Source organism: Anser brachyrhynchus, assembly GCF_964034855.1.
Source record: "Anser brachyrhynchus genome assembly, chromosome: 25".
NCBI classification, from domain to species: Eukaryota; Metazoa; Chordata; class Aves; order Anseriformes; family Anatidae; genus Anser; species Anser brachyrhynchus.
The window spans coordinates 2,302,938-2,326,824 of NC_137718.1; the positions used below are offsets into that span (position 1 = coordinate 2,302,938).

Below are 23,887 nucleotides of genomic sequence, written 5' to 3' on the forward strand. Positions count from 1 at the left end.
GAAACTTCACAAGCTTTTATTTGAGGGCACAGTTAGTGTATGGAGAAAAGCACTACCAGTACAGCTTCTGTGAGCATTTGTGTCTATTCTCTGGGGCTTCACTGAAGGCAATCTTTATGCAGTGGGGCCAAAATTACATCCCATCACCGGGCCTACATGTTAGTAGTTAGTTTTACTCCTCTCTTTTGCTTTAATTTCAGCCAACGCCACTGCCCTAAGCACAGATACTTGCTACCCAGAGAAGGTAATGATCATCTTAGTTTCCATTTTCTCCCTTGCAACTCTTATGCATAGCAGCCTCTGTGAACTGCTCCTAACTCTTCTAGCAAGATAGCTGGAAAATTAAGGTAAAGCATTGAGCTGTTAGAGCAATGGAGCTTCTGCCTTCTCTTTTCTGTGAACTGTTAGGAAAGCAACAGTGACTCAGAGGTTATGATAGAGAAGAAACAGTTCCCTTCATCATTGGCATAATGCAGTGTTGGTAAATAAAAGAAAACAGGTTTCTTTCTGAGCCTGACCTCGCCCTGAGTTACAGGAAGTGGCAAGGTCAGTGGGACCTAAAGATGCCATGGAATCCATAAGGCATTTCCACAGGGACTTCTGCTCGCCCCAGTTCTTTGAAGGTTTCTGCATCCAGGACAAGGAGGAAAGCACTTTGGTTCTGCAGGATGAAAAAAAAAGAACAGAGTGAATGGCCAAGGTGAGCTTCATCCCACAGTCCAATCCACTACATCTGTCAAACACAAAGGAGCCCAAACACACAACCAGACCTCACCGACTAAACCCGTAAGACAGTTAGCCAGGAGCACCAAGAGTCACAGAGGCCACCCAAGAAACATCAATGTTCCTACTTGAAGTTTACCTAGCTGTGCTTGACAATTGCAGAAGTACACACCAGGGGAAGCACGGTGCTAGAACTATCTGCCAGAGAGCCTTAAATCTTTTTTTTTTTTTTTTTTGTGGTTTAGAAAGCATACCTAATACTACATGGCTTTGATGAACTAGTAGGAATAAGTTACCTCATTGGGGGATATCACAACAGACAGGATGACTCCATTGTCTTCTGCCGTGGCATTAGGCACTGGCACAAACACGGGCTCTGATGGGTAGGATCCTTCCTCCTGCCAAATCTAGCAAGTGCAGTAACATATGGACATGTTTCATTTCATTAACATTTGTCTACTACAGTTAGCAGAGTTGCAAGTTACAGTGCTCCCCACAGAGCTACCCAGGCGTACTCTGTGCCCCGAGGAACCTACAGTTCAACCTTTCAAGTCATTCTTTTGGTTCCTCTACTGTGATGACGGCAGTGTTGTGACAGCACACCCATTGTGCAAGGCACTGTGTAAACAGGCAGTGAAAAGGGTTCCCATTGCTCATTTCGTCCAACAGCTCACACTGGCACAGGTACAGGCTCAGAAAACATCATCATCCTAGCTGGCACAGCCAGCTGCACACCTCCCTCGTGTAGCTCACACTGTGCCCAGGCAGCATGGAGGTGCCTTGCCAGCACGGAGATCTATCAGCACCACCGCCTGAAGGCGCAGCTTCTGCTCTTATTGCAGACAGAGCCACAGCACCCAGTGCTGCGTGGAAGAAGGGTACTCTTACTGCAAAATGAGTATCCAGAGCAGAACGATTAAAAATAGGGCATCTCTTTTTGAGGATTCCTAAATTCCTCTAGGCCCTGGGAAAGTCTCAGATTAACAGCTTAAAAGCTTTGGAGATCATTATTTCCCTGTTTATGGGTGAGACAGCATAAATCCCAGCTTGTGTTTGCAGGTGGGGATATGCTAAAACTTGTTTGTTACCAGTGTTATAGGTGTTCTGGCAAAATGCCTTTGCACCTCCAACAGCCTACGCTACGTGGGTATTTTCTACACTATCTGGTAAGAGATAACTATTTTGGCCTGGAAGAGAGAGACATATGTTACACAACCCTTCCTGTTTCCTCATCTATCTAGAGACCTGGAGTGATATCTTCTGTTTGGTAAGTGTGCTACGTGGGAGATGAAATCAGGAACCTCATTGCAGACTCGTATTAAAAAAAAAAAAAAAAAAAAAAAGCACTGAAGAACACAATGCCTGGGAGATGACAGAACTTACAGGCCAGTTCAGGGGAATGACTCCTAGTGAACCCTAGAGAACCCTAGTGACTCCTAGAGAACCCTATTTCACCTCACCTTGAAATTCTTGGTCTCCACATCAACCTTCATCAAGGAATCTCCAATGAAATGCCGAAAACCACATCCATAGAAATAACGGTACTTCTTACCACTGTACTGAGAGTAATTAATCTGGGGGAACTCCAAACCCCCAAAGTTTTCAAAACCCTCAGGGTGGAGATTTTCATGCGTGCACCAGACCTAGAAGAAGTATGCATTACAGGAGCATCAGTTTAGCTTTGACTGGGCAGAAGAGCTGACTGGTCCCACCAACCCACTGCACAGCTGTTGCAGCAAATGTTTGAAGAGTCTGACATTGCACGGAAGCAGGTAGGAACACCAAATCTACCTCCCTTATCTGCTTCATTCAAAGAATTGACTCATCTTCACAGGCACTGGAAACTTCAAGGTCAGTCTAATGTAAAAAAATGAAACTGGAGTGAGTCCATGCAGTCCTGCGCCCCTGGCTCAGAAAAAACCCGGCTCCAGCACTCAGGAATGTGATGTACAAGATACACACAGAGACTGCTCCCCTCATAGCAGACAACACATGTTCTATACCACCTAAAGCCACACTATCAGACCGTTCAGAGCGAGAAGCCAAGAACAGTTCTGTGCCCAGGTGACAGCACAGGGGATTTTGTCAATGAAGAACTTCACATTCAACCAATTGTCATAAAGGCTTGTAACCCACTTAGGCATTTTTGGTAAACCACAGTCTGTCCTTGCTCTCTCATATAAGGCAACGTGGTAGGGTTTGTATTAAAACACCAAGCCCCAGCTTAATAATGAAGAAATGTTGCTTGCTTGGTGGACAAGCTCTGAGAAGACAAAAGCACAGGGTAACTTTAATCTCACTACAGCTTATAAACGCAGTTTTGCAAGTCAAATACATACCTTGCCATCCGCATCTTTCACAGCCTTTGCCAGTGTATAAGGCAAAGGGTTCAGATTCTTCCCCACAGGAGCGTCTGAACTCATGTTCAGTGGGAGAACAAAGCGACGGGGGAAAGTTCGGGCTACTGAGTCATAAACCTATTACAAAACCAGAAAGTTACAGTGATGAGTAGAGGAAAGTGGCATTTTGGGCCAAGTGCCCCTTTTTGGAGGAAACCTGAAGTTTTGGACATACATCACCCCCTAAAATCTTTTCCTTCTATTAAATGTTTTACCAGGTTCTGGCAAGGACTCTGCTTGTTGCAGTACTTTACAGTAGAACACAAAAAGGCACAGAAAGAAAACAAGAGTCGTCATTGCTTTCATAACTGGGTATGGAAATCAGCCAGTTATTCTCCAGACACAGCCCTGGAACATATGATGCACGATGTTTTATTCAGATAAAACAGACTTACACTAAACCTTTTTAGAACCTGTCCACATATGTCCCACTGGCTTGTGTGACTTGTGCCCTTCTTGCCCAACCAAGGTCATGAGCTAATGGGGATTACAGAAAAAATGCTCAGCAGCACTGAGCATGCCGAGGGAATACCCCTGTTGGAAACTCGTCTTCTACAGCCCCACGGCTGATCCCACTTTGTGGGAGCACGGAGCACAAAGTGGGAGTCCCTCTTCAGAAGCTTGATGCAAAAGAAAGCACCGAGAAGCTTCCACATTATTTTAAATAATATGAGTCACTCAGGGAAGAAGCGCTTTATAGGTGTATGAACCTCAGGAGGAAAACTGCTTGACTGTCTCAGATCTCTGAGAGACAACAACACGACAGAGAACAGAAGACATTACAGGCACTGGTAGACAACAGAAGAGATCAGAGGGAAGAGCATGAAGGTGCATCAGGGGAGGTTCAGACTGGATATGCGGAAAAGGGTCTTCACTGAGAGGGTGGTTGGGCAGGGATTCTGTGTTGGTGTTTTTCAGTTACTCCAACCTGTAATTCACCAGTTGGACGTGAAACTTCGTATGTTAATTCCGAAACCCTATTTTCAAAGCTTTTGTGTTTCAGGTAGCCACAGAAAACTGATTGGTTGAGGAACTCCACCAAACAAAATACGAGCTAGTCAGCAAACAAAAGCACTAAACATTATTTGGGGAAAATAGACAAATCATGCTCAGGCACGCCTTAGCCTTTGGGTGTAGGGTAATTTTAAGAGTCGATTTTGAGATGACTTGCACTCATGTCTGTGTACAATCTAATCGCTTAGCTACTTGTCAGTTAAATAACGTGGGTATTGGAGCATCTAACGCTGACATATGGACACCTTCAAACGTCAAATTACATCTCTTTTGAGCTCAGAGAAGGCCGAAAAAAAAACTAGAATCTTTTTGCAGAACAAATGCCCATATCAACACTATGCTGTACTTGAATTAATTTTCATTGCATCTTGGGAAAGAACAAACAAACCAGCAAAAATAAAAAAAACAGTAACAACAACAACAACAAAACCAAAGCAAAGCAAAACATCCCTTCAGGGACACAGCTGTACACTTTTAAGATCAGAACTGAATTGCTTTCAGACAGCTCAGACCATAGAGGAAGTTCTGATTTGTCTGAACATGTTGCAGAAATGTTTACCCTCCACCCAATGGGTGGGTTTCCAGTAAACACATCTGCAGTACAAGAAACTCAAGGCAACCCCATTTTTTCCCATCTATGACCTATGTAAAATAATGCGTCTTATGTGGTATTATATAGTCCTTTTGACAGAGCTGGATATAGTAGGTTATGTGTGGGTACATGCTGTTGTCAAGAGAACGTGAAGAACAACGGAGGGATTTCCTGAATATCTATGCTTTGTGATTTACATAATAAAGGTTGGGTTTATGAAGTAATGCCTTTAAATAGCAGGGTTTCTTTTTCTTTTTCTTTTTTCCATGTAAATGTAGGGCAAAATCTCATTTTGCATACTTTCTTAGGGGGAAAAGTATTTCCTTTTATTACATGGGGATATGGAAAATGAGTATCATTAAAAATGAAATTTTAAAAGAAAAGCACATTCTGCCTGTCTGGTGGAGATCTACGTCACACACCAGTCTGTAAAAGTTTCAAGGAAATGCTCCATAGAGATTATCTGCTAAGAGATTTAAAAGGAAAGAAAAATACCAACATATCAATAGATCATAATTTTAGTTTTTCCATATAGTCGTAGTTCCTTTGCCTAGTCTATATCCTCTGCCTTGTGGTCTCCCTGTAACGTTCTCCATTCTACCAGCATGAGTTTTGCTTCAGAAAAGTAACTCCACGAGCATGGGGCCCCAGCAGATCCTAAGCAACACAAATGCAGAGATCTTACCTGATACAGATCTACACCACTCCTCCGCATGTTCTGAAGCTTGTAGGTAGCCAGAGTTTTTCCATCATCCTGGCAGCACAGGTCAAGGACCAGACAACCATGATCTTCAAAGGCATTGATTTGATGGAAAGTAGCAAAGGGTTTACTATACCATTGTCCTGGCAGCACCTACAGTGACCGTAAGAGAGACTGACTTTTCTTCTCTAAATATTGGAGACAAGACTCAGAGACTTGCTCTTCTTGCTCTCACTTCATTCCCACTTATTCCTTAATATTTGTCTTATGCCCTTGAGTTGCTATGGAATGGCTGCTTTAAGCCAGGAAGTAGGCAGACCCAGGTGAAGAAAAGCCAATACAAAGCAGCCCAGGATAGGTCCCTTGCTGTCGTGGGTCCATATGTGCTCCATCCATCCATGAATTATGCTATAGGCATCATTCCCAGGCTCTGCCTGACCCTGTTATATGCAATAGTACTCTATAGGAACCCCAAATTTCTTATTTCTGCCTGTTCTTTTAGGGCTGGCAAAAAGATGAATCAATAGAGCAGAAAATACATGAAGTCACGCCATTTCTAAGAAACCAGCACCTGTGCTTTCAAAGTCTATGCTGCAGTAACTTCTGCACTGATTCATAAAACCATCTGGGGCTGCTACCCAGCTCTTCTCCTGAGATCTAAAGTTCCAGCTACAGTTGCAGAGCTGCTGAAAAGGCCAAGGAGCCACCTACCTCCCCAGTGTGCTTATTCACCACGTGGAAGCGAGTACTGTACTGAGGCTCCCAGTTTATCCCTTCGGAAATGGGCTTCCCACGGAATTTGGAAGTGATAATCCGCATCAGATTCAGCCTGATGGGTTGCTCAATAAAAATGATATAGTTTTCACTCATCCCTGAAAAGGGAGCAAAGGAAGTATCATCAGAGAATTTAGCAAATGAGGCAAAAAAAAATAATCTACGGGCAGAGGGCAGCAAACAGCCCCATCTGCTTCACAGTAGGCAAAATCCACAGAGTATGAGACAGGAAACATTCTTACCAAAGCTGTGATAGTAGGAGGGTTTCATGTTATCCATTGGAACAATGGAGCACAGCACTTTTGCTCCCTCTAACGTGTCACTGCAGTTTGACTTTTGTGGAGGGATCTCAATGATATTGTACCTTGTCCCTGGAAAGGAGAATGGGTATTCAACACCACTGAGATGTGAGACTGTCCACATTCATGAAACTAAAGTCAGATTCTGTTCCTTTCTGTTTCCTTAGTGTACTAGGAATCACAGTCATGTGTAAACTAAGCAGAAAACAAATGAACAAACAACAAAACATTTAGCAAGTCAATAAAACAATCAACAGCAGATGACTACCACAAAAAGATTTTAAAGGCAGTAGAAGGATCTTCTCAGCCTGGTTAACTGCCATCTAGTTTTTCTGTTTGCAATGAATTCCCTATTTTAACCCAGAGTATCCGGTAATAAAAGCACCAGGAAGAAACCAAGTTCGTAGATTATATACCAAAACTGATGAAAACTTTGAACTCTGGCGATGACTGAAGCTCATTTACTAAATCTGAGCACGTGGGCAGCTATGAAGGGCATATCTGAATAATCATCTAAGGTTTAGTCTCTCCAGCTGAAAACAGCATGTGCTGTAATGCCAGATGCTGCTAAAGCCAAAAGGAAATGAAAACAGCAAGAATGAAAAACAAAACTGGGCAACTGCTCAGTGAATTGGAACTAGCCTGAGGTATAATAATAAACAGCAGTGGCTGTCTTCATAGGCCTCAGACATCTGAAGAAGAGGGCTTTCAGCAGTGCCTGCTAGCTCTGAGCAGCCATGCAGATGTAACTAGATCCCAACTTGATGTAATGCTCATGGATTTGAGAAGAAAATATATGCCAGAAAATTCAGGTTCACTGTGAGATAGCCAAGTCACTGTAATAACTTCCATTTTCTTTCCTGTATACACCGTTATAATTCTTATCAAAAGCCAGTTAATGTAAGAGGAAAACGTGTCTAATGTCAAAAATCTTTCAACGACGCTTCAACACTGAATGGGACTTTAAATATCATTCTCCTGTTTTCCATAAAACCTTGGCAGAAAAAGTGGGGAATCCATTGGATATTCACAGGCCAGAGTCAGAAGCATCTGAAACTAATTGCTGAGAGAAGACATTTTTCTGGGGCAGGCTGACACCCTGAAATAAGAACTAACCTGATCTGCCATCATTTTGATACCAAGAAAAACAGCAATTTCAAGGTCTCTAGACACTGAAATTTCTTCAGTAACTGCTCCTTGAAGCAGCAGGAAGCAGCCTGGCCAGCCTGCCCACCGGCCAGGCCTGGTCAGACCCAATCTTACCATGTTTCCCATAGGAATTGCCCATGTTGTATGTCGTCCCATCAGATGCATAATGAGGATGAGCAGTGGCCCCATTCACTGCAACGAATTTACTCCAGTCTACCTGCAAACCCCAGAGATTTTCAGTCAGTGCAGAAGTTTCCTGTTGCTCTCTAGCAAGCCACAGTGTTTCTAAACGTTAGTTTTGGTGAAGTCTGAGGAAGAATAGCTTAGTGACTATGGCCCTACTGTGAGATCTGAATTTAAGCCTTTATTGTGCCCGAAATCTTCCTGAATCCCTGAAAATTAACCATGTTTCTTGGTGCATTCATCCTACCAGTAAAATGGGACTAATAGCAGTAGCCATTTCTCTGGGAGACAGGGACATTACTATGGCCAGAAATGCTGACATTGTGGGAACGTTGTCCACAGGAGCGTTTGGACTAGGACCCCATGTAATAAGCACTGCAGACATGCAAAAAGAGACAGTCACTGCCCACCCCACACCCCACCCACGCCGCACCCCACCCAAAAAATAAATAAATTTTTGAAAGCACATATAGCTAATCGATGGTCATTGTCTCACACACACACACAAAAAAAAAAGTACTCTCCCTTCCTGGGCTGAGCTGTGGTTTAGACTCAGACAGAAGAGGGGATGTGCTGGGAAGGAAGTTTGAAGGAAAAAAGATGGAGGGGGATCAACATATGCATGGAAACATTAAGGCATGGAAGATCTGCTGCTTTTCCAAAAGGTTTTTAAAAATTGCTTTCATGTATCCAGCCTGAGACTTTGAAAGACCCACTTTGAAAAGAGTCCCAGGCCACCAGCAGCTCACAAAACCACACCCTTTTAAGACATCTCGAATCGGAGATTTTAAAAGTGAAGTCATCCCTTCCATTCCTGCATTTAGCCCAAAAATGCCAGTCTACATCTAAAACGCAGCTTATGGGGATTTTTTTTCTTCAAGTGACAGGTTGGCTGAACAGAGCTGAACATTCATACTAAAAATGCCTACACATCTTCTCATCGCTAAATTGTGGTTTGCGAAACAGAAAACAGCAAATCAAACTCTCAATTTCAACACGCAAGTAGCGTGCAATACCTCATAAACAGAGCGTCTTCACGGTGCACAACAGGTCCTGCAGAGACCTGGGGACTGCTGGAATGCCTCCCTCGAGACCTGAGGGTGTGCTGAGACTGCTATCTTACGGTATTAAACAGTACACAGTAACATACAGGGAGGGCAGTTAATACTCAGGAAGGGCAGAATCCTTCTTCAGTCCTTCTCACAGCCCAGAAAATACCCATATCTCCTCTAAAGGAGCCTGCAGGGGGGCACATAGCTCACCCTGCCATCTCACAAGCCACGCACTGCCCTCAAAGACAGCCACGCTCCTGTGAGGCAGTGCAGAGGACATATGGGAAGCCTTCGGCTCTGACTTTCGGTTCTTTTGCTAGCATGGGCAAAAGTGAAGTGGCAGCTACGATTGGACTTTACGTTGGCTTCACCACCCCGTTGCAACAACGAGGTTTTAGGCAAGGCTTTGCAGGTCTGCAGTGTTTAGAGCCGGGGGTGTGTGAAGAGATAAAGGGAACAGATGGGAAGACCGAAGTGACAGTGGAAGAATAGAGATCTGAGATCAGTGATGTTAACTTCTTCCGGTATGCACTTCTATTCTTCATGCACAGGCAAGTACAGACAAGTCCAGACAAGTCCAGACAAGCAGCCAGCTCGGTGGAAAAAGGCCAAACGGAAATGAGTCTACATCTGTCTCTCTCCTGGCCCGCTGCAGTGGGCAGTGACTGAGTGAGAGCTGCCTTGCTGCTAGGTAGATTTCTCAGGGACTCAAGCACACAATGCAGAGATGCTTCTGACTATGGCTTACAGCTGCACCGATCATTTGGTTTGCAATCCGGTTCTTCTGTACCACAAGCCAACCCCCTTAGCCCACCTGCCCACACCTTTTCCTTTGTTTCAAGTGTTTCTGGGTCCACTTTGTACATGAAGGTGTTCTCGCTGCTGACATAGTAGTCTCCTTTATACACAACGTAGCTCACACTGGCATTGTCACTTGGCTCTGAAACAAAACCCAAGCTCGGTTTAAGCTTACATCACATCGAGTTGGACATGTTTAGACAAAGAAACCCATTTGCAGTGACATTGATCCCCCTGTGGTTGATCAGAAATACCTCCCTAATCTACAAAGATACCCAAGAAATTCTCTGCACAAACGAGTTCAGGACAAAAAGCCAAGGACTAGCAGTTGCTGCACATCTTTCTCAGCTCAGTGCTAGATACCAGTAACCTACTGGTGGTGTGTTGTTTCCTGGAACTGAAGGGAATTGATTGCATCAGCAGAAATCTTGAGAAACAGTTGCTGGGGAAAGCTAAAGCATCTTTCACTGAAAGACCCCACACAAAGCTCCACATACTCAACAGTAACACAAAAAAGCAAGGACTCAGGTTGTTGATGAGACAGGTCAGTGACAGTAACATCATTAATAATATAATTTAAAGAATTGAAACTAGCATTGATTTAAAAAGCTATGAAGTGTAAGTTTTTTGAATTGACCTCTTAACTGTATATCTGCAGTGATGGAAGGCTTTTCTACCCAGCAGAGAGTTTTATGTATCTCAACAGCTATTAAATTTGGATGCTTAAGCCTGGTCAGCATTGCCAGTTAAGGTCGCACTGTTCACGTGCACGACAAGGCTCCAGGGTGAGATCCCTCTGTTGCTTCTTACGAGATCTGGAAACCTCCTGCAAAAGAGCTTGAGTTGGACCCAAACAAAGACACTGAGCTGTTCACTTTATACATTCTGGGAAGACGTGTGATTCTACTGACCTCCTAGAGGCTTAAACAGGTTTCGTTTCTCACATCTGCACCAATTGCATCGCTCAGATGTTGTCAAGGAGCAACATAGACAAAACTGTGTTACCTTCAAGTAGGAGGCTCAATTTCTGTTTCACATTTCACTTACCACGTCTTAATTTGCCTTCTTCAAATACACACAAACGTTAACATTCTAGTAAGGGAAGTGTGGAAATGACTCCAGTGAGGCCAGCATAACCTTCATACTTTCATACGCCCTTTGTTTCTGACTTATTTCTTCATATCTCTCTTCCCTTCCTCCCCAGCCAAAATTTTCTCCTCGGACAGCCACATGAGGAGTCCCATGTTTGATTTACACCATTGGAAACACGAGGCGAGACTTGAGGCTACAACTTGGGCTAAGGGGATGGCAGGGATGCTATCTGCGTGACAGAGCTTGGGAAAGGACTGCTTTCTCTTCCCCGTTCTCTTTGAAACTGAATCAGGGAGATGCCCTTTGAGAGCTACACACGCACAGCAGTCAGAGCTGTTCTTGCTACTCCTGCAGGAGGCTGAGACCCACTAGCCAGGTGGCTGAGAAAAGCCAAGGAAAAAAAGATTGCCCTGACTGAGCATTGTGCATACAGAGGACACAGAGCCCAAAGCTGGCATCAGAAAAGCCCATAGGACAGGTCAGAACAAGATCCTTCACCACAGGAAGATAAGAAGCAGAAAGTTGTCACACACACATGCAACAAGCTGCACACTTTAGGTCTGTTCTGGTTTTAGTGGAAGACACTTGTGTTGAAATTAAGCCTATTTCTTTCCTAATTTATGCAGAACTCTATAGGCAATGGTACTTCCATTCCTGTGCAAAACACTCTCTCACCCTAACTTGTATCATCTCCTACACCTTAGTACAGGAAGGGAAGGATTAGCCCACTTACCCTACAAGCTTAGCAAGGCAAGGTGTTTTAAGGGCAAAGCTGTGTCTCAGGGAGAACTGCAGGGTGTAATGCTCATTATCAGACCTGTACAGGGTGTTCTTTGGAAAGAATTCTGTTGGTTATTTACAATAAACTCTGGAATCAAGTGAGACAAAGTGTCACTAAAGCATTAAGCTGAATGTGCATCTCCCAGCTACATCAGACACCGAGTTGTAGTAGTTAGTGTTGTTCCAGGAGGCCATATTCTAAGAAAAATATGGGCTCGGAATAGGCCTCCACCAGACTTCCTCACAGCTCCCTGCAAACCTAACCATGAGCTTCCCAAGAAAGTCTCATAACATTTCCCATGTCTTAGAAACCCTCTTACTTGGCGTATCGAAGCGTGACATGAAGCGCTCAAACACACTCTTGCATGGGTCTGGCATTGCCAGTGTTCCAAATTCTGAGACCACGATGCGGTTGTGCTGCCTGTTAGTGAGGTACGAATTGCTCTGCAGAAACTTGCTCCGGTACGTCACTGTGCCATTCCTCAGCTGGAACTGGTGCAGCAGGGCCATGCCATCAAACCAGTGGTTATACCTACAAGCAGACATAAATAGGAGAACAAGAGTTGGACACTACGTTATGGTCCGCTACACTGTTCCCTCTTGCCTTATCATCTGTGACAAACTCATGTCCAGAGCCCACGAACAAATAAATATGTACAGCCTTGTGATGAGTCTCAACTGAGTGAAACAAATAAAATGTATTTGTGGGTGAGGGTCCTGAAGTTAGGCACTGACTTTCAGAGAGATTGGGCCTCCCTGTATCACATCCGAAAATGGACCTTAGGAATTTCTGAAAATGCTATGTATGGGGGAAATAATTTATGCTAGTAAACCAGCCACTTCGAAGACTTCTGCAAAAGGAAAAGAAATTGTGCATTACTGCACAACAAGAACACAAAACATTACTGAAAGCCCAATCGCACAAGGAGCTTCTTTTAGCTCTCAGCTGTTGGCATGATGTCGTTCTCTCCAAAAGGAGAAATCTGTGAGACAAAGAAATATCTGGAAATATGTGGGTTTGTTTTGTTAAAGAAATCTCTGGAAATAATATCAATCACAAAATCAACCGCAGAATGGCTTCGTCGTATGATCACCTTTGGCTAGTTGCTGCCATTAGCTTTGCAGGAAGAAGAGCAAGGTTCATCGGTTTGCTAGAATGGCAGATCCCAAGCCAAAGCCAGGGGTTGCCTTCTTAAAATGTTTTGATATCTTATTTTTAAAGTGAGATGGACTTGCTTCTAAAGCAACTCACACAATTTGGCACAATCAACTTCAGAAGTTGCGCCCTGGATTTCAGAGAGCTAGCGGGATGGACTTTTGTTAATAAAAAAGGACTGGGAGTGTGTATGTTTTAATCCCCAGCCCTGTTCTGTCATTATACCATTCTGAGTAGGACACAGCCTCTCTGTGACTCAGCTTCTCCACCCTTATTAAGTTAACCACACAGCTATTTCAGAGAGCCCGCTAAGAGTTTCTAGATGAGGGAGCAGCCGTTCTTAAAAGAATGATAACACAAGGATTTCCCCCTCACCTGATTTCAAAAGAAATTACAAGGTGCTCCAACAGTGGCAAGCCATTTGGGGGGGGTCCCTTTTAGGTTTAGCTAATGCTCAGGCCAGAATTATTTGACAAATTCGCCAAACCCAGACTTACTTCTCCTCACCAAACTCAAATCTCCCAGGACCATTCCTCAGCAGACTGCCATTTATCCATTCAGGGATATGTCCTTTGACCTTCGCTGGGATGGGCTGGGGGGTCTCCTCTACTGTCTTCAGTAAGGGCGAGATGCATTGCAAAGTGGGCAAGGTGGTTTGCTCTTTTGATGGGCTGGGCAGGGATCTCTTTAAACCTGCAAAGAAAGCAGTGACAACAAAAAGCAAGTAACTAAGATTTTCACTTGAATGAGCAGACAGTTGCTAGAGCTTGAGTTTGGGTATCTAGGAGAACATTCAGCATCCTGCAAGAAGCCAGTCTGTACCAGATACTCGAACTAAAGCTCTGCTCCCATAATACCCCACACATCAACAGAGAGACGAAAATCCAGTGGAGTTAACTTTACCTAGTTAATCCATTAGAGACACCTGTTCTGCAGTCAAAAGGAGGTAAAAAAATGGGCCGTTTTCTTAGGGTTTTTCTTCTGTCCCGTGACTAGTGGTTGACCATCAAGCTTTATAGCCATTATTGATGTTGCTGTATGCCCAGATTTTATCCTTTTTTTATTTGTGAAATGAGAAAAGTGTTTTGTAAAGTCCTTGACTGCAAAGGCTTTTGTATGTGTAAAACATGCGTAGGAAAGCAAGGCCAATACAGCACGGAGCAAACAGCATAGAAGACGGAGGACAAGGACTAGCAGCATCTATTGCTTTGAGGTTTGGAACATGATAATTAAAGGTATGGTTCACTTCAGCTCCATGCCAGCAGACTGGATGCAAGGATTACTATGTATAGCCTCTATGCTTTACTATGCCATCATGGCCATATTCTCTGGCATTAACAGCTGTGAACTAATTCTGTATTAAAAGAATTGCTCCCTGCTTGCTTACAGATGAAGTCGCTTACAGATGAAGTCACCAGTGCAGCAGCATACAATTTAACAGAAAGGCTTATCCAGGTCCAATCATGTTCAATACTGCTTCAGACACCTCCATCTAGGAATTCATCTGAGCTGAATTTAACCAAGGGTTGCTGAAACAGTGCTGAAAAACTATGCTATGAGGTTCTTCACAGCAAGCAACAGCATTGTTTGCAGCTAAAGGTAATGCATGATTTTCCTAATGCTGGCCATTTCACAGTGAAGAAATTTTATACTACTAGTATTCCTTTCAACCTGAATAGTTAGCCAAAATTCAAGATCTCCCAACACTGAAATTTAGAGAAGGGGATACATCATGGCATTAGGTTCCTTAAAAACAATGAGCTATTCTTAAACAAAACTTTAAAACATCCTCCACTGAATTTAAAAAAAAAAAAAAAGTCTTTCTACCCATAGTACAAAGGCTTTTTCAAGAGAAAGACAAAAAAAAAAAACCAACAAGGCAGCTCACTAAAAAGAACATCCCAGAGAACACCTCAGAGGATTCCCAGTGCTCTACTGTAAATCCAGGCAAGCCATAGCTTGCTACACAAACAACAAAATAATAGTTACAAGCATGAATTCAAAGAACCCCAAATCTTGGAAGAATACAGGCTATCAAACACAGGTTGTCATGTTTTCTCTCTACACTGCACACGGAGGACTTTGCCAAGTTGGCAGCATTTGAAATGCAATAAACCAGAAGCTCAGACTACTGAAAGGACTATTGAAAAAGAAAAAGACTATTGAAAGGTACACAGGTCAGTTCTCAAACTCACCAGGACAATCCGATTTCAGAAGCTCAAGAAGGTAATCACTAGCTTTTCCCCCTGCAGACCTCCCCCCTCCCTGCCAAAAAAAAGAAAAAGAAAAAAAAAAAAAAGGAAGTGATGAAGAACACACATGAAACTGAGCTGAAATACACTGACGGGGCAGGACAAAGCAGATTAAACAGATTTACCTGCAAGGATATAAGCAATAGGAGGAAAAGATCATTTCTGATGTAGTCCCTTTTTTGCACGTTGGCTGCAATATCTCCCCTTACTAGGAGAAAAGCATCAATGAAGCGTGAAGAGAAGGGAATGCTGTGTGCTAACAGCACACAGTTATTAGCTCCAGTAGCCTGGCTTGCAAAGCCTCATCAACACAAGGATTGTTTTGGCAATCCATTTAGCTGCAAAGGGGGATTTATCTAGAAAGTGTCCAGGCTGTCGCTTTCCCTCCCGGTGCTACCACCTCCTCGTCTAGCACAGGCTCCATTTCCACAGGTCGGTGGAGTTGCTCTGCTGCCCTGCTCCATCCTCACCATTAGGCTATTTAGCCCTGAACTAAACCAGAACCGATGAAGATTTAGGTACAAGTGAAACACTGATAAACAGGGACAGCCTGGCATACAGAAATCCATTCCTGAACCAGTTCTAGGACAGCCAAAACCAAACACTAAACAGATTCCAGTCAGATAATCAAACTCCTCCTGAATTTTGAGGTAGCGATTTGTTCTGGTTATACCACTCTCTTTCACCACCGCAGATGCTTGTTCTAGCCTACCTTCTTCAATCCAAGTAAGTGAATTTACACAGGTTGCACAATTTATCCGTGAGCCTCTGAAACCACATATTCACACATACAGAGGAAACGTGCTGTTTCAGAGCAGGAGATTATCTGCATAAGAACTGTGTTGGCACACAGCATTTGCCTGAGCTTGCTTCTTTAGGACAGCTTGAGACGGAATGGGTGTTAGGCATGCAGGAAATTGAATTGCAAGATCCCTTCAATGTAGTTCTCTGGCTTGTCAATCCTCAAATCCTTCTTTAGATCTCTAATATGGTAAGTCAGCTAGATAAAGAATTCAGGCTGCAGGGCTAAAGCAATTAACCTCAAACCACCAACATCCTCTCCCTCTTAAAATTCAATTAAGTTCTGATTAAATCCTATGTGAAGCACTCAATCTGATCCCAACATGAGTGCTCCATAGTATTTCCTTATATAAGGAACAGAAGGCTTTTCATATCAACTGATACTTGATTTAGTGACTGCCATCAGTATTTGCAGAAATACAGCTTCAATAGGTTGAGAGAAAATTTGTGAAGATGTACGATATGTAAAAATAAAAATAAAATAAAAAAAAATGAGAGCAACATGTTCCTAAAGAGAGATTTTTTCATCTAAGCAGAAGCAACAATGGCATAACCAAGGATGGAGCAACAGAAAAAGATACTGGTGAGCAGCATTATTACATATGGAAATTTAGGAAGATATACTTCACAAATAAGGCTGAACAGGACTGCCAAACACCTCCTTGGTCATCTCTCATCCCAGTTGCTGTCCCAGAAAGTTCTATCTGAGGTCTGTCTTAAAAGTTACTGTGTTTCCTGGCTCTTAAGCTCTGTTTGGAAGACTGCTTTAGAACCCACTGCCCAGGTGATAAGAAAAATGCTATGAATTTACAGAAAGAAGTTATTAATAGGACAGATCATCGTCCTCATTATTCTGTCAGCACTGTCAGGTGGCTTTGGTATTTCTCCCTCTCGTGTGTTTATCACATATTGTATTTAGAGAGAGCAATTATATCGCTTCCTAAGCTAAGCAAACAACGTTCTTTTAGCTTTCCTTCTCCTATTTCAAACTTGTCATTTACATGATTCGTAGTAGTCCTTCTTGAAACCTCATCTGGTTAGAATTCATCTTTCTTGACCTTGGATAGACCCAACTGTTTGAGAGATTTCTAGAAAGCGTCTGAGAACAGGCCATATACAACAAGAACATGTACGTTATTGCCCTGTACGATCAGACCACGGAGAAAACAAGCACAGCAAGATCATGTAGTATCTTTCCTTCTGGGAACTAATCAAAGGAGATGAAGATCCTGATAGTAACGCATGCTAAATGCAAATAAGTCATGATGTCCAGAGGAATCAGAACAGAAGTTTTCAGAAACATAAATCATTCTAGGAAATTTCTGAAAAGGAGGGAACAAAAAGGGGGGGGTCAGGAAGGAAGCAAGTTTGCTCTGCTAAGTTGGTTATGAAAAGATTCAGGACAAGAAACAAAAGACAAAAATAAGCAATTACCTCCACTACATTCAGCACAACACAAAAAAAAAGTCTCTTTCAGTTGCATTATGTAAGCCACCTCATTATTACTGACCCCTGGTCAGATCTAGGAACAAGAAGGTTGTCTGGAGATTTCCTCAGTGACCATCACCTACAAAACAATGCAACATTTAAGCACCTTGAGTGGGCAGCTGGATGGGTGCTTCTTTGAAGGGACTTAATGCAACCTACCTTCTGTTTCTTTCCTTTTGTGATGTATCATTATTTTACAACATACTGAGACTTGATCAGTAGCAGAAAACAATGCCACAGACTAATTAGCATGTGGAGCAAGACCAGAAGGACTTAGTACAACACATTTCTCCTTGTCAGCACTGGAAAGGCTGGTATTCATTCAAAGAAAACAAAACAAGCTGCTACAATACCTACGGCAAGACAGTACAGCACAATACAATACAAAACAAGTACTTTAAAGGATCTTGATTTGTTGCTAATCTGTAAGTCACTACAGCAAAAAAAAACAAAACACACACAAAAACACAAATCCACACCTGCCTAGCCTATGTTTCTTCCCTATTAAAAATAAATCTGAATAAACCCCACCTGATTAAAGTCTACCCTCCAGATTTAATCATAGCTTAATATTAAAAACTGCTCCTATTCTGAAATGCACTGAGCAGATGGAGTACAAACACTTCCTATTTGAAAGCACTGTTCATGAGCTATTATTATAAAGGCATATTGCCATCAGATAGGGTCACTCCTAAATGTTTAACTTCAATGCTCTAAATGTTTAACATCTAGCTACCCAAAAGGACACGAATCTCTGTAAAAGACAAAAGACGGACTGTTTTTTAATGTTGAGCAACAGTTAACTGAAGTAACTGACTCTGCTAGCACTAAGAAACAGCTTTTTGTGTGCCCTTTAAAAGACAAACCCACAGTTGTTCAGGCTACAGACCAAGATGGGAGAACTTGAATAAGCAACAAATCAAAGGCACTAAATTCTCAGTGGGACTTCATATACTTGTTTGAGCATAATACCTGCAAAACAGTGCCAGATTTCAATCTGCCAGCTCAAAGATCTTTTTTTCTGAACTCAAATTTCCATGTTACTTCGAACCCTTAAAAACAGGATTAGTGTCCAAACTTAATTTGGCACATCAGAGCAGAGGCAGAGCCAAATACAGCATTGTACTTTTTCCTCAGATATTTCCCAAAGACTGTAAGCTATTTCTGCATAATTATCACAGCCTATCATTTTCATGTGCTGTTTCCATTCAACTAGAAGTGTGCCACAATTTCTCTGCCTGTCACAAACTGACATTCTATCATGGATTATTTACATCCAGAAGCTGTGGAACCAAGGACAAGGATCTTAAAAAAAAAAAAAAAAAAAAAAGGTTTCTATACATTAAGTAACCCATGTGTTTTGGGTAGAGCAGCAATGAATCAGACAATAAATTACACCTGAACAGTGCTGGTTGGGTCAGAAAATCTTAATAGTGGACAGAAAATGTTTGCTAGCTGTGAAATTGAAATCACATTGGATATAGCAAACCCACTTTTATTTTAACCTACATATTTATATCCAAAGCACAGAGGCATTTGTCTCCACATGCAACTGCATAGTCTGACTCAGAAAGACATGTAGGACCAGACCGAATGGCAGACCAGTAAAAAGAATGCCCACAGTTGGGATTCCTCAAGCAGAGGAACTCTAGCTCCCTGAGGTCTCACAGAATAAAGAATAACAGCTGATCTGGAAATCTTCTGGCGCAAAATGTGGGCCTTGTTATCATCCCTGTAAATTACAGATTGGAACAATAAGGCAAGCAAAATAGCTTTCTCCTTCCAATCTGCCACAGAATCATCTAGGTTGGAAGAGACCTCCAAGATCACCGAGTCCAACCTCTGACTCAACACTAGCAAGCCCTCCACTAAACCATATCACTAAGCTCAAAATCTAAATGTCTTTTAAAGCTCTCCAGGCATGGTGACTCAACCACTTCCCTGGGCAGCCCATCCCAATGCCTAACAACCCTTTCAGTAAAGAAGTTCTTCCTAATATCCAACCTAAACCTCCCCTGGCGCAACTTTAGCCCATTCCCCCTTGTCCTGTCACCAGGCATGTGGGAGAACAGACCAACCCCCACCTCTTTACAGCCTCCTTTAAGGTACCTATAGAGAGCGATAAGGTCTCCCCTGAGCCTCCTCTTCTCCAGGCTGAACAACCCCAGCTCCCTCAGCCACTCCTCGTAAGACTTGTTCTCCAGACCCCTCACCAGCTCCATCGCCCTTCTCTGGACTCGCTCGAGCACCTCCATGTCCTTCTTGTAGCGAGGGGCCCAAAACTGGACACAGTACTCGAGGTGCGGCCTCACCAGAGCTGAGTACAGGGGACAATCACCTCCCTAGACCTGCTGGCCACACTGCTTCTTATACAAGCCAGGATGCTGTTGGCCTTCTTGGCCACCTGAGCACACTGCTGGCTCATATTCAGCCGACTATCAGCCACTACTCCCAGGTCCTTCTCTGCCAGGCAGCTTTCCAACCACTCATCTCCCAGCCCGTAGCGCTGCTTGGGGTTGTTGTGCCCCAGGTGCTGGACCCAGCACTGTGGGAAGCGGTGTCAAAAGCCTTACTGAAGTCAAGGTAGATCACATCCACAGCCTTTCCCTCATCCACCAAGTGCATCACTTTGTTATAGAAGGAGATCAGGTTCGTCAAGCAGGACTTGCCTTTCATAAACCCAACCCACCCCACATCAAAAGGAGCTGATGCTGCTGTAGCTATTGATTTCCAGCCTCTGCCAATGCTGAATCACCAGGGCTGACACTCAGCTCACCAGTGTCCCACACTGATTACTGAAGTTCTTGCACTTGCCTTGCGTCTGCTGGGAAGTCCCCATACGTGACTCCTCGTTCCGTCTAGCCTGTAGGTTTCCCATTGTCAGGGACTCAGCCACCCACTTCCTTGCTAACAGGCAAAGAAGAACATAAAAGAAGTAATAGAAAACACGGGGGAAAAGAAATGGTGAAAAGTAGGGGAGAAAGACATGTCAAGGAGAGGTAAGGCAGAAGAGCAACTGTGAACTGTGCATATACTTGCATATGAAATACTTGTTGATTCCCTAAAGACACCTATAGAAATAAATACTTATAAATACTATACTTCAGGGGTCTTTTTTTTTTTTCGATGACATAAAGGAAGTGTAATAATTTCTTTCTTCAGTACTGATTTACATAGTCCAGTCCTTGGAACACTTTCTCTAGAAAGACACCATGAACAAGGAGAGAGAGCAACTTTGGCCAGTCATGGAAAATATAACAGATGGAACAAACTTAATTCGCACTTTTTTCCTGATATTATCACTTTTTCACTCAAATGCTTGAACAAAGTAATCCTGGGGAGAGAAGGGGAGGGGTTCTGTCTCATCATTCAACATTCTTACCTTCTAGCTAAGTTGAGATAATACTATATCAGCAAGCCTTTCCAAAAAGACCTTACTAAAAGTCAGTGAAAAATTGTAATTTCCAAAAAGATAAAAGAAATGAGGCAAGGAAAATTTCAGGCTTTTCATGTTAATCAGATAATCAAATAGAAAAACCACAAATCTTTACATTCCTATGCAGTCCAGTTTCAAACATAATGAAAGAAGCAGGGTTCAGGAGAATTTAGCAAAGAACCCCAATATAAACTAGATTCTACAGTCATTGCAATCTGCTGGCAGAACAAAAGAACATCATAAATGTACGCATATATAGGCTTTATTTACAGCAGAAAAGTACTTTATCATGCCCTGAAATGCTAACACCGTATGTTATTCTACATAAAATTCCCAAAGCTAGATTTTCTATTTGGTCATTTAGTTTGCATTAATTGGACTCCAAATTCTTTTCTCTTCCATCTCACAGATGCTGCTGGCAATATGCCTCACACCAAATTATTTACACGTGCAGTGGAAAAAAAATCTCCTGGACTGTTCCTAAACTTGCATCCATGGACGACGTGCACTGGTGGCACACAAAGGCAGATCGGAGAACCTTTCCAAGCTGTGGGAACCAACCCTTTTATTCTAAGGGGGGAGGAAAACCATCATAAATAAAAACAAATAGGAAAGGAGAGATTCTGGTGAACTGACCTGAATTGTATTATTTTCCTATTTTATGCTGGCAGATCTCCCTCTCTTAGTCAGAACAAAAGACAGATTGAATTGTGTAATGACGGCACAAACTGCAGAGTGCTGTGGCGAGGCAAAATCCCATGGCACAATTTCCCACTTGTACGTTCAAATTAAAGCTCCAGTAATGTCACAGCCCTAAGCAATCCTCTCCCTCTCACAACCCACTTACACATCTCACAGCAGCCTCCCTTGCGGAGAGAATCTGCTGCCTACTGGCTTTCCAGCTCTAAACCATCCGTATCTGCTAATAATCCGAGAGAATCTGTGCAGTGTACTTGCCTCTCCCGCTTACCTTTCCTGTAAATAATGGAATGCTGGCTCCCAACAAACGTTTTGAATTTGCTTAGTTACTAATTCCTGATCGTTAGAAATAAGCTTGCTCTACCGACCGACCTGTGCTAGCAGCAGCACTTAACAGCAGGTCGACAGAAAACCCCTTCCAAGATGATGGGATAGGATTTGTTTGTTTATGCATTTTACCTGGAACAAATTGCATCAGGGAGGAGAGGAAATGCAGCAAGTTAGCGAGCAGGATGCTGACGGCCGACAACAGGATTTTGGAAAACATTTTCTGCTCCGAAGGCATCAGGTCGGAGATGGTCTGGAAGGGCACCGCTGCCAGGACGAGCAGCGTGCAGCAGAGCACTGGTGGCTGCGGAGAGCTGCTTCAGAATAAGAGCCAGCAGGGAGGCTGCCAGCAGCAGCAGCAGCAGGAGCAGGGCAGCGGCAGCAGCGCGGCAGCCTCGGGCCCCTGCCCGGCCAGGGAAGCGAGCATCTCCCGGCGGGGGGCACGGCCTGCGGCGTCACACCGGGGGGGAGCCTCTCCCCTTGCCCTGGGGACGCAGGGAGCAAGTGGCGACCATTTGGCACATGCACTGCGATGACTGTGGCTGTTTCTTTTTATCAAGTGGCTCCCAGAAGCTGTCCCTCGGTGGAGAGCGAGGCAGCATACGCAGCACTCAAGGTAACCCATCCCACTGTCCTTAAGATGGGACAGATTATTACTCATCCTAAATCTTCTGTTGCAAATTAAGCTGATTTCTTCTCGTCCTTTCTACAAGACACAGCAAACACCTGATTACTGTCCTTTTTATAACTTATGCTATCATGCCTTCCCGTTTTCTGCTTTCTCTAAATTTAACTCCAGCCTTTCCTAACAGATCACGCTTTCTTTGTCCTTTATTATTCCTGTTTCCCACTCTGGACTGCCCGCTGTTTTTAATTCTCCAGCTAAGAGCTAACCAGCACGGAGTAAGGCAGAACTATGCTTTTGTCTTATCTGCTAACTTTAGTTAACACATCTCAGCTTCTTTTTCCCCACACATCATACTGACTATAGCCAGTGCTCTGCTGTGTAAGTAGCACACAATCCCCCTTGCTAAGCTTAGTGTTTTTCTCCCCCCTTTTTTTATTTTTTTTTAATTGATCTTGATTTCATGTCAGTCCTCCATCTGATTGAGATGACAGTGAATTTTCAATGTACATTACCGATAGCATCTGCAACCCTGCATAGTTTGCTGACACTTGAAAATTAACTGTATTCTCTAATGTCATCCTTCTAAATCATTCAGGATAATATGGAATAGGCCAGGTTAGAAGCAGATCCCTTTAGGATGCCAGCTAAACTGAACTTTCAGGAAAAGTGAGAATGATTCCTTTGATTGACTTTTTAGCTGATTCATATAGCCCCTACTTGCTGACTGTTCTTATCTATACATATATATCATGCACAACACTGGCAGTTACCTTATATCAAGGTATACCCCACCTATCATTTTTCTATATCTATTAAGTTTGCTACTCCAATCAAAGTGTTTGTTTGTTTTTATGGACTGCTGCTTTTGAAGTGATTAAGAAATTTGGTACAGAATCTCCGCAGGATGAGAGTTGGACAGATCGATCTCTGATTCTTTGTCCTCATTTTTCCAGCTATTCACCCTGATAATGTAAGAGACTCTGGTCTTTCCTAGTACTGCCTTCATCAGGTTTTCAAAGACAATTCAAAGAAAAACCTAGAGGTTTTTTAGATTAGCAAAATTGAATTTTCTACATGTTCTACGCTGAATTTCATATGCCTTAAATACATCTATTACCTATTCAATCTTGTATTTTTCTATTATGATCCAGGTACCTACATCTATGCTGTTTCAAGGCAGTTTCATTTTAAGTGAAAAGTCAAAAATAACCTTTCCTGGGTAAAGATGATTCATCCCTGAATACCTCAGCCACATCTGCATTATTTGTTGTTCTCCATTTCAGCTTCTAGATAATAGCAGAGCAACAAGGTAAACTGAATACTAGTTTTTCATCACTTACAATTTCTGGATTCTGAAGGTACTCACAGCAAGCTCAGAAATGCAAGAGAATCACCGTCGAAAATCCCCGTGACTTCAAGAGAGTCAGAACTTTGCCTCAGATGCTTCCACAATTTCTAGAAAATCCATTTATATTCTGTTACTGATCTGTCATCTTAGACCTTCTTGGTAATTTACTAAGGCACTGCAGCTTAAACAACAGGGGG

General features: G+C 43.0%; 3 protein-coding genes across 4 annotated transcripts in view; 1 reads left to right on the top strand and 2 right to left on the bottom strand.

Moving 5' to 3' along the window:
• On the bottom strand, positions 1-22,096 carry BCO2 (beta-carotene oxygenase 2). 2 transcript variants are annotated; one of them, XM_080567744.1, is made up of 12 exons: positions 21,847-22,096; positions 13,209-13,404; positions 11,876-12,087; positions 9,710-9,825; positions 7,765-7,867; positions 6,445-6,573; positions 6,140-6,300; positions 5,414-5,581; positions 3,063-3,200; positions 2,184-2,366; positions 1,020-1,130; positions 1-661 (listed from the first exon to the last, which is right to left on the bottom strand). In XM_080567744.1, the coding sequence occupies exons 1-12, from the start codon at positions 21,950-21,952 to the stop codon at positions 548-550; spliced, it is 1,737 nt and encodes a 578-aa protein (XP_080423870.1). In that variant the 5' UTR covers positions 21,953-22,096; the 3' UTR covers positions 1-547. The 2 variants fall into 2 exon arrangements, with proteins under 2 accessions (XP_080423870.1, XP_080423871.1); XM_080567745.1 differs by lacking the exon at positions 21,847-22,096 and adding an exon at positions 17,199-17,488.
• TEX12 (testis expressed 12) overlaps positions 20,066-23,887 on the bottom strand; it is a 14,826-nt gene continuing 11,004 nt past the window's right edge. Inside the window, exon 7 of the mRNA XM_080567783.1 lies at positions 20,066-20,159. The gene's annotated coding sequence lies outside the window, so the exon portion shown is untranslated. The remainder of the gene's footprint in view (positions 20,160-23,887) is intronic.
• Positions 22,207-23,887, top strand: part of IL18 (interleukin 18) — a 15,574-nt gene continuing 13,893 nt past the window's right edge. The window contains exon 1 of the mRNA XM_080567775.1: positions 22,207-22,330. The gene's annotated coding sequence lies outside the window, so the exon portion shown is untranslated. The remainder of the gene's footprint in view (positions 22,331-23,887) is intronic.